Source organism: Cetorhinus maximus, unplaced genomic scaffold (assembly GCF_964194155.1).
Source record: "Cetorhinus maximus unplaced genomic scaffold, sCetMax3.hap1.1 HAP1_SCAFFOLD_3817, whole genome shotgun sequence".
Classification (NCBI taxonomy): domain Eukaryota; kingdom Metazoa; phylum Chordata; class Chondrichthyes; order Lamniformes; family Cetorhinidae; genus Cetorhinus; species Cetorhinus maximus.
In genome coordinates this window covers 12,501-22,566 of record NW_027599723.1, presented here as the reverse complement: position 1 = coordinate 22,566, position 10,066 = coordinate 12,501, and the positions used below count along the sequence as shown (strand labels likewise).

Genomic DNA, 10,066 nt, shown 5'->3' with positions numbered 1-10,066 from the left:
GGAGGTACTGAGGCACACGCAGACACGGTGGGGAGGGATATGACAGTCCGAGGGGGGTGAGGGCGGGCGACGGGAGCGGAGAGCACGCAGTAAAGCGGGTTCTCTCTTGCATGTCGAGGGGATTCGGGGGTGAGGGCGGGCGACGGGAGCGGAGAGAGCACGCAGTAAAGCGGGTTCTCTCTCCCCGCTCCCCCATGCACCACCTTGTCCAAGGGAGAGGGGGAGGGCCAGAGGGAGGGAGGGCTGGCCGGAGAGAGGGAGGGAGGGCCGGAGAGGGAGGGAGGGAGGGCCGGAGAGGGAGGGAGGGAGGGCCGGAGAGGGAGGGAGGGAGGGCCGGAGAGGGAGGGAGGGAGGGCCGGAGAGGGAGGGAGGGAGGGCCGGAGAGGGAGGGAGGGAGGGCCGGAGAGGGAGGGAGGGCCGGAGAGGAAGGGAGGGCCGGAGAGAGGGAGGGTCGGAGAGAGAGGGAGGGCCGGAGAGAGGGCCGGAGAGAGAGAGGGAGGGAGGGCCGGAGAGAGGGAGGGAGGGAGGGAGAGAGGGAGAGAGGGAGGGAGGGAGGGCCGGAGAGAGAGGGAGGGAGGGAGGGAGGGCCGGAGAGAGAGGGAGGGCCGGAGAGAGAGGGAGGGAGGGAGGGCCGGAGAGAGAGGGAGGGAGGGAGGGAGGGCCGGAGAGAGAGGGAGGGAGGGCCGGAGAGAGAGGGAGGGAGGGAGGGAGGGAGGGAGGGAGAGAGGGAGGGAGGGAGGGAGGGCCGGAGAGAGAGGGAGGGAGGGAGGGCCGGAGAGAGAGGGAGGGAGGGAGGGCCGGAGTGAGAGGGAGGGAGGGAGGGCCGGAGTGAGAGGGAGGGAGGGAGGGCCGGAGAGAGAGGGAGGGAGGGAGGGCCGGAGAGAGAGGGAGGGAGGGAGGGCCGGAGTGAGAGGGAGGGCTGGAGAGAGAGGGAGGGAGGGAGGGCCGGAGTGAGGGAGGGCCGGAGAGAGGGAGGGAGGGAGGGAGGGCCAGAAAGAGGGAGGGAGGGAGGGCCGGAGAGGGATGACTGGTGAGGGAGGGAGGGCCGTCACTTGAACTCGCTCTGCTGCCGGCTTCTCCGCCAAAGGAGACGGGGGGGGGGTTTCACGCTGGGCGGTGACGCACTGGGGGACATGTCCCTTCCCCTCCCCAGGGCAGGGGGGCTGCTCCAGCTGCTGCCTCTCTGCAGGGGACAAGGGGCTCGAGGTGGGGCCGGGGGTGACCCCGCAGCGGGCGACCCACACTGCCTGGGGCGCTGCACACGTACACACGCACCACACTCACTCACACGCACCACACACACACACGCACACGCACCACACACACACACGCACACGCACACACACACGCACACGCATGCCAGAGGAATGTATCTGTGTCAGTTTCCAGTCCGGAAGGTCAGAGCAGTCTCTGGTGGAGGATCTCCCAGGCCATTCGCTGTCTGAAGTAAGGCATGTGTTTCTGTAAAATGACAGAGAGCAGGCGTCAGAATCACCCCCCACCCCTCGTTCCCGGCCTCGACCCACCCAGGAGGGAGGGAGGGAGAGAGGGAGGGGAGCGTGTGTGTGTGGAGAGAGAGAGAGAGACGATACAGAGTCTGCCCTCACTACACGCTAAAATACAGCTCCAGCCTTAACTCCCCGCACCCCCCACTCCCCGAATAAGGTGCTGCTCCCCTCCCCTCCCTGAGGTGCCGACGCTACCCCCACCCCCACCTCCCAAACATCTCCTAGGGGCCGTGAGCCTGCAGGTCACCCCCCCCCGCCCCCCACAAACCAGCCACACCTTCCCCCCAACCCCCCCCCTCCACTTCCGCAAGCCCCCCGCCAAGGGGGTTTAACCATACAAGTGATCGAGGAGGGGGAGGGAGGAGGGACTGCCCACTTTACGCACTTACCTCCTCCTTTTACCCCATCGATGCCCTGTTTCACCCGACTCAGCAACGCAGGTTCTCCTCCTCCTCCTCTCTCAGACACCCCTCCCCCACCACCCTGGGATAGGCTTTCAAACCGCTCCCACCCCCACGGCTAGGGGGGGGAGAGGAGGAACGAAGGGGGTCTCGGTTGCCAAAACCCCACCCAACCCATCGAGCTCGGCGCCTCGCCTCGCCCGTGATGGACGGACGGACGGACGGCTGGAGACTGACGGCGGGCAGTGGGTGGGTGCTGGGAGTGACCGGTGCGCCCTCTTACCTGGCCGAAGTGGATGGCCCGGTCCTGGCTGATGTAGTCCGCGTACTTGCAGGTGAACATGCCACAGTCGCTACCGTTCATCTGCTGGGGGATCTCCTGCAGCGAGGGAGGGAGGGAGGGAGACAGGTGGGCGTCAGCGATGGCGTGAAAGCGGCCCCAGGCCTTGAGCCGCGCCCACAGCCCCTGGACGACGGAGATGGATGACCGCTCGCCCCGCACCCTGTCCACTCGCGTTTCCCTCCCCCAACCCCAAACCGTGCGCACGTTTCACCGCCCCGGCGTCCACGCGCTCTCCCCCCACGCCCACCGTGCGCTCTCCCCACCCACCGTGCGCTCTCCTCCCACACCGAGCAGGAGCTCCGCCAGTAGCGCCCTGACCAGCGCCCCACACTCACCCGGCTCCCTTTGCTGCCCAGGACCCAGCCGCTGGTCTCGAACTCCTTCGCCTTCTTGTCGACGCTCTCCTGCTTCAGGTACCGCCTGCAGGCGACAGGGGGGCAAACAGACGGGGAGGCTGAGAGAAAAGCTCGGGGGCTCTGAGCGCTGCGAGGCCGTTAATAAATAGGGGGGGAATCATCGGCCCCTCGGTCCTCTCTACTCTACCCAAACCCCCCTGCACCCCCCCCACTTCGTGATTTCAAACGCCTCGATTCAATCTCCCTCTTGACCTTCTCTGCTCTGAGGTGTCATAAAATACACAAAGACATAGGAGCGGCTGGAGGCCATTCGGCCCCTCAATCCTGCTCCCCCCGCCCATTCAATAAGATCAGGGCTGATCTGACTGTGCTCCTAACTCCACTTTCCTGCCTGTTTCCCCCCCCATAACCCTCGACTCCCTCGTTGATCAGAAACCCGTCTCACTCGTCCTCGAATATATTCACTGACCCGGCCCCTGCTGCTCTCTCTGGGGATGGGGGGGAGAGAATTCCACAGACTGACCACCCTTTGAGAGAAGAAATTCCTCCTCGTCTCCGTCTTCAATGGGAGACCCCCTTATTCTAGAAACTGTGCCCCCCTCCCTCCCCCCTCGTTCTAGATTCCCCCACGAGGAGGTGGGGGGGAAACATCCTCTCAGCATCCACCCTGTCAAGCCCCCTCCTCCTCCTCTCAGAATCTGATCTGTTTCAATAAGATCACCTCTCGTTCTTCTAAACTCCCAACGGGGGACAGGGCCCCGACCTGCTCCACCTTTCCCCGTGAGACAAACTCTCCTTCGTCCCAGGGATCAGCCCCAGTGAACCTTCTCCGAACTGCCTCCGATGGGAGGATGTCCCCCTCCTTAGGCAAGGGGGTCAACTGAGGCTCAGCCTTCACACACACACACACCACCCCCCACACCCCTCCCATCGCCGACCCACTGTCTCCTCTGCCCCTCTGACCTCCAGCGCCTCCTGCCTGCGAGACCGAGCTGGTCAGTGACGCTCCAGCGGCCCTCGCTCAGGCTCGCTCCCACACGCCCCGAGCCAGCGCTGGTGGCCGACACAGACACCGTACGACGCTGGGGAGGGAGGGGGGAAGGTGGGGGGGAAGAGCCATCCCTCTGTTCCAAAGAAAACAACCCCAGCCTATCCAACCTTTCCCTCAACGCCGAAATCCTCCAGTTCCAGCAATATCCCCCTGTAAATCTCCTCCGTGTCCCCTCTCTCTCGTGCGTGATCACATCCTTCCTGTGATGTGGTGACCAGAACTGTGCGCAGTACTCTAGTTGGGGTCTTACTAGTGTTTTGTACGTGCTCCAGTAGGACCTCCCTGCTCTTACTTATACATCCCTGGGATGTGGGTGTCGCTGGGTTGGGCCCAGCATTTATTGCCCATCCCTAATTGCCCCTCGAGAAGGTGGGGGGTGAGCCGCCTTCTTGAACCGCTGCAGTCCCCGTGTGGTGTAGGTACACCCACATCGCTGTTAGGGAGGGAGTTCCAGGATTTTGTCCGTGTGGTGTAGGTACATCCACAGCGCTGTTAGGGAGGGAGTTCCAGGATTTTGTCCGTGTGGTGTAGGTACACCCACAGCGCTGTTAGGGAGGGAGTTCCAGGGTTTTGACCCGGCGACAGTGAAGGAACGGCCAATATATTCCCAAGTCGGGATGGTGAGTGGCTCGGGAGGGGGAACTTGCAGGTGGTGGTGTTCCCCGTGCGTCTGCTGCCCTCGTCCTTCTAGACGGTAGAGGTTGTGGGTTTGGGCGGCGCTGTCGAAGGAGCCCTTGGTGAGTTGCTGCAGTGCATCTTGTCGATGGTACACACACTGCTGCCCCTGTGCGTCGGTGGTGGTGGTGGAGGAGGGAGTGAATGTTTTGTGGATGGGGTGCCCCATCGAGCGGGGGCTGCTTTGTCCTGGACGGTGTCGAGCTTCTCGAGCGTCGTGGGAGCCGCACTCATCCAGGCAAGTGGTGAGTGTTCCATCACACTCCTGACTTGTGCCTTGTCAATGGTGGACAGGCTTTGGGGGAGTCAGGAGGTGAGTGACTCTCCGCAGGATTCCCAGCCTCTGACCTGCTCTTGTAGCCACAGGGTTTATATGGCTGGTCCCAGTTCAGTTTCTGGTCAATGGTAACCTCCTACCCCCACCGCCCCCCAAAAAGGATATTGTATTCCAGGCCTTAGCTAATAAAGGGACTTATCCCTCATGCTTTGCCACCCACCTGAGCTACCTGTCCCCTATCTTCAGGGGTCCGTGAACATGTTTTCCAAGGAACCTCAGTCTCATCGCGGGGACTGGGGTGTTTCATCGACCCCTTCAATTAGTTTTTGATTTCACGTTTAAGTTCCCTTTGCACTTTTGTCTTTTGCTCTTCGCAGTTTCCCTTTAAGGGGCTGCTCTTTACTTTTCCCCTTGACGTGTTCACTCAGCTCGTTCCTGGCTCGTAACGAAAAGAGCCACAGCTCGCCGCTTCCGACGAACGGTCGCGTTCATTCCACTGCCCCCGCTCGTTCCCCCCCGCCCGAATGCGTCGCATCGCGGTTCTCCGCGGAATGTTCCGTTCGCCGCCGAGGGAGAGAGAGAGACGGGCCGCGCGGGAGGTTTTACGCCTCGCGTCCGGCAGGGCCGACGAGAGGATGCCAGATTTCACCACTCTCACAACAATTTATACCACAGGAGAGGAGAGGAGGGGAGGGCGCTCCTTGGCAGAGCACTGGGAGGGGAAGGGGGTCCCCCCTTTGCGTTTTCAAAGGCTGTCACTTCTAGTCGCGGGAACGTGAGGGTTTCAGTGTTGAGGGAAGCAACAGAGGAATGGCTCTTCCTCACCCCCCCACACACCTGCGCCCCCGCCCTCCCCACAGCGTCGTCCGGTGTCTGTGCCGGCCGCCAGTGTCGGAGCGAGCCTCAGCGAGGGCCGCAGGAGCGTCGTCGACCCTCGGCATGTACCGACGAGCCGCGCTTGCCGCTGGCCGGCCGGCCGGCGTGACACTCACAGCAATATCCTGCACGCCTCGTCGTTGCTGCCACCCATCGAGTCGTAGTACGAGATGCTCTTCCTCCGGAAATCCACCACCTGGGTGAGGCAGGCAAACAGGTTAGCCGTGCGGGGCCCAGGCCTCCGGTCCGAGCCTGCGTTGGCGCGGGTTCTGCCGCTCGTGGGGCCTGGACATCACCCACCCCGCACCCCCCCACCACACCCACCCCCCGCTTGCCCCGCGCAGCCAGCTCTCGGGGGTGCCGCTGGAGGCCATTCAGCCCCTCTCCTTGAGCCTGTTACACAGGAACAGGAGGAGGCCATTCAGCCCCTCTCCTCGAGCGAGTCGCACATTCTCCCCGCTCCCCGTGGGAGCGAGTCCCACATTCTCCCCCACTCCCCGTGGGAGCGAGTCCCACATTCTCCCCCACTCCCCGTGGGAGCGAGTCCCACATTCTCCCCCACTCCCCGTGGGAGCGAGTCCCACATTCTCCCCCACTCCCCGTGGGAGCGAGTCCCACATTCTCCCCCACTCCCCGTGGGAGCGAGTCCCACATTCTCCCCCACTCCCCGTGGGAGCGAGTCCCACATTCTCCCCCACTCCCCGTGGGAGCGAGTCCCACATTCTCCCCCACTCCCCGTGGGAGTGAGTCCCACATTCTCCCCGCGGGAGCGAGTCCCACATTCTCCCCACTCTCTGGGTAAAGAAATTTCTCCTGAATTCACGCGATTGGATTTATTAGTGACTGTCTTGTATCGATGGCCCCCCGAGTCCTGGTCTCTCTCACCCCACACAAGTGGAAATTGGTGACAAATAATTACTGAAACAATTGACAGATCACTTACAAGACAGTCACTGGTTCCTCAATCTTAAAATGATCATTTCTGTTTCCGTATCCCTCCATGGTCTCACTCCCTCCCTATCTCAGTAACCTCCTCCAGGCCCTACAACCCTCCCTATCTCTGTAACATCCTCCAGCCCCTACACCCCTCCCTATCTCTGTAACCTCCTCCAGCCCCTATAACCCTCCCTATCTCTGTAACCCCCTCTAGCCCCTACAACCCTCCCTATCTCTGTAACCTCCACCAGCCCCTACAACCCTCCCTATCTCTGTAACCTCCACCAGCCCCTACACCCCTCCCTATCTCTGTAACCTCCTCCAGCCCCTACAACCCTCCCTATCTCTGTAACCTCCTCCAGCCCCTACAACCCTCCCTATCTCTGTAACCTCCTCCAGCCCCTAAAACCCTCCCCATCTCTGTAACCTCCTCCAGCCACTACAACCCTCCCTATCTCTGTAACCTCCTCCAGCCCCTACACCGCTCCCTATCTCTGTAACCTCCTCCAGCCCCTACACCCCTCCCTATCTCTGTAACCTCCTCCAGCCCCTACAACCCTATCTCTGTCACCTCCTCCAGTCCCTACAACCCTCCCCATCTCTGTAACCTCCTCCAGCCCCAACAACCCTCCCTATCTCTGTAACCTCCTCCAGCCCCTACAACCCTCCCTATCTCTGTAACCTCCTCCAGCCCCAACAACCCTCCCTATCTCTGTAACGTCCTCCGGCCCCTACAACCCTATCTCTGTAACCTCCTTCAATCTCTACAACCCTCCCTATCTCTGTAACCTCCTCTAGCCCCTACACCCCTCCCTATTTCTGTAACCTCCTCCAGCCCCTACAACCCTCCCTATCTCTGTAACCTCCTTCTGTCCCTACAACCCTCCCTATCTCTGTAACCTCCTCCAGCTCCTACACCCCTCCCTATCTCTGCAACCTCCTCCAGCCCCTACAACCCTCCCTATCTCTGTAACCTCCTCCAGCTCCATGACCCTCCCTATCTCTGTAACCCCCTCCAGCCCCTACAACCCTCCCTATCTCTGTAACCTCCTCCAGCCCCTACCACCCTCCGAGATCTCAGCGTTCCTCCAATTCAGGCCTCTCGCCCATCCCTCGGCCTGGCCTCCTCCCACTGCTGAGGCCCCCCAGCCCCTATCCCCGAGCTGGGGAACTCACTCCCAGAAGTGCAGCCACAGGGTTAAGCTCACCGCCAAGCACCAGTGAACCCCAAGGTGAACAGGCACCAGCAGGATGTCCACTGCGAAGATGTCCACCTTCTTGGTCCAGCGCTTGACCGCCTGGTACCCATCGCTCTTCACTTTTGGAAAGAAAAAGGTGTTGAAAGCGTGGACGGTGGGCAGGCCTCTCCTTCCACTCCGAGCAACCAGCAGGTTCATGTAGAAATTAATCACCTAGAGAGAGCGAGAGACACAAACAGAGGGAGGGTAAGGAGGAGTGTGAGGGAACACTCCCCACTTGCCTGGATGAGTGCGGCTCCCACAACACTCGAGAAGCTCGACACCGTCCAGGACAAAGCAGCCCCCGCTCGATGGGGCACCCCATCCACCAACATTCACTCCCTCCACCACCACCGACGCACAGGGGCAGCAGTGTGTGTACCATCGACAAGATGCACTGCAGCAACTCGCCAAGGGCTCCTTCGACAGCGCCGCCCAAACCCACCACCTCTACCGTCTAGAAGGACGAGGGCAGCAGACACACGGGGAACACCACCACCTGCAAGTTCCCCCTCCCGAGCCACTCACCATCCCGACTTGGGAATATATCGGCCGTTCCTTCACTGTCGCCAGGTCAGAACCCTGGAACTCCCTCCCTAACAGCGCTGTGGGTGTACCTACACCACACGGGGACTGCAGTGGTTCAAGAAGGCGGCTCACCACCCACCTTCTCAAAGGGGAAGTAGGGACGGGCAATAAATGCTGGGCCCAGCCAGAGACACCCACATCCCAGAAATGAGCAGTGAGCCTCCAGCAGTGCGGCGCTCCCTCAGCACTGACCCTCCGACAGTGCGGCGCTCCCTCAGCACTGACCCTCTGACAGTGCGGCGCTCCCTCAGCGCTGACCCTCCCACAGTGCGGCGCTCCCTCAGCACTGACCCTCCGACAGTGCGGCGCTCCCTCAGCGCTGACCCTCCGACAGTGCGGCGCTCCCTCAGCACTGACCCTCCGACAGTGCGGCGCTCCCTCAGCGCTGACCCTCCGACAGTGCGGCGCTCCCTCAGCGCTGACCCTCCGACAGTGCGGCGCTCCCTCAGCGCTGACCCTCCGACAGTGCGGCGCTCCCTCAGCGCTGACCCTCCGACAGCGCGGCGCTCCCTCAGCGCTGACTCTCCGACAGTGCGGCGCTCCCTCAGCGCTGACCCTCCCCCTCTCTCCGTCCAGCTTTACCTCGTCGTTGAGCCAGTTGAGGTGGTTGAGGGTGTGGATGTCCTTGCGCGTGATGGTCAGCCGGAAGGCCTCGCTCAGCACCTCGTCCGGGTTCCCGGGCAGGAAGACTCGCCTCACCTCGCCCTCCATTTCCTGCAACACACCAGGTCTGCAGACTAGCGCACCGTCAGGACTCACTCTGCCACGAGACAAACGTTATGACAGCCCCCAGCGGCTCAGCTCGCCCGGCAAGGGGAGGGGGGGGGAGCTGGGCCTCGCCAAGTCAGGAGAAGCCCCCAGGCTCTGTCCCCAGGCCTGTGCTGAGAGAGCAAATCTCAGGAGGGCTGGGCAGTCGGAGCGACAATGTTGGACGGGGGGCGGTGTAGAGGGAGCTTTACTCTGTATCTAACCCCGTGCTGTACCTGTCCTGGGAGTGTTTGATGGGGACGGTGTAGAGGGAGCTTTACTCTGTATCTAACCCCGTGCCGTACCTGTCCTGGGAGTGTTTGATGGGGACAGTGTAGAGGGAAATTTACTCTGTATCTAACCCCGTGCTGTACCTGTCCTGGGAGTGTTTGATGGGGACAGTGTAGAGGGAGCTTTACTCTGTATCTAACCCCGCGCTGTACCTGTCCTGGGAGTGTTTGATGGGGACAGTGTAGAGGGAGCTTTACTCTGTATCTAACCCCGTGCTGTACCTGTCCTGGGAGTGTTTGATGGGGACGGTGTAGAGGGAGCTTTACTCTGTATCTAACCCCGTGCTGTACCTGCCCTGGGAGTGTTTGATGGGGACAGTGTAGAGGGAGCTTTACTCTGTATCTAACCCCGTGCTGTACCTGTGCTGGGAGTGTTTGATAGGGACGGTGTAGAGGGAGCTTTACTCTGTATCTAACCCCATGCTGTACCTGTCCTGGGAGTGTTTGATGGGGACAGTGTAGAGGGAGCTTTACTCTGTATCTAACCCCGTGCTGTACCTGTCCTGGGAGTGTTTGATGGGGACGGTGTAGAGGGAGCTTTACTCTGTATCTAACCCCGTGCTGTGCCTGTCCTGGGAGTGTTTGATGGGGACAGTGTAGAGGGAGCTTTACTCTGTATCTAACCCTGTGCTGTACCTGTCCTGGGAGTGTTTGATGGGGACGGTGTAGAGGGAGCTTTATTCTATGCAGTACCTCAGTGAGCTCTGGAAACAACTCTTCTTCTTCGTCGACCTGAACTTTTAGTTTCACCTCCTCTGGTTCTTCGTGTGGGACCTCTGC

General features: G+C 61.4%; 1 protein-coding gene across 1 annotated transcript in view; it reads right to left on the bottom strand.

The window, feature by feature from the left end:
* Window positions 1-1,323: 1,323 nt before the first annotated feature.
* Window positions 1,324-10,066, bottom strand: part of LOC144678215 (sentrin-specific protease 1-like) — a 19,191-nt gene continuing 10,448 nt past the window's right edge. Inside the window, exons 4-10 of the mRNA XM_078538081.1 lie at window positions 9,980-10,066; window positions 8,832-8,963; window positions 7,632-7,835; window positions 5,604-5,683; window positions 2,588-2,672; window positions 2,193-2,288; window positions 1,324-1,461 (exon numbers count right to left, since the gene is read on the bottom strand). The exon at window positions 9,980-10,066 is cut by the window's right edge and continues 84 nt beyond it. Of these exons, the coding sequence (XP_078394207.1) occupies window positions 1,399-1,461; window positions 2,193-2,288; window positions 2,588-2,672; window positions 5,604-5,683; window positions 7,632-7,835; window positions 8,832-8,963; window positions 9,980-10,066 (747 nt within the window). The 3' untranslated portion in view covers window positions 1,324-1,398. The remainder of the gene's footprint in view (window positions 1,462-2,192; window positions 2,289-2,587; window positions 2,673-5,603; window positions 5,684-7,631; window positions 7,836-8,831; window positions 8,964-9,979) is intronic.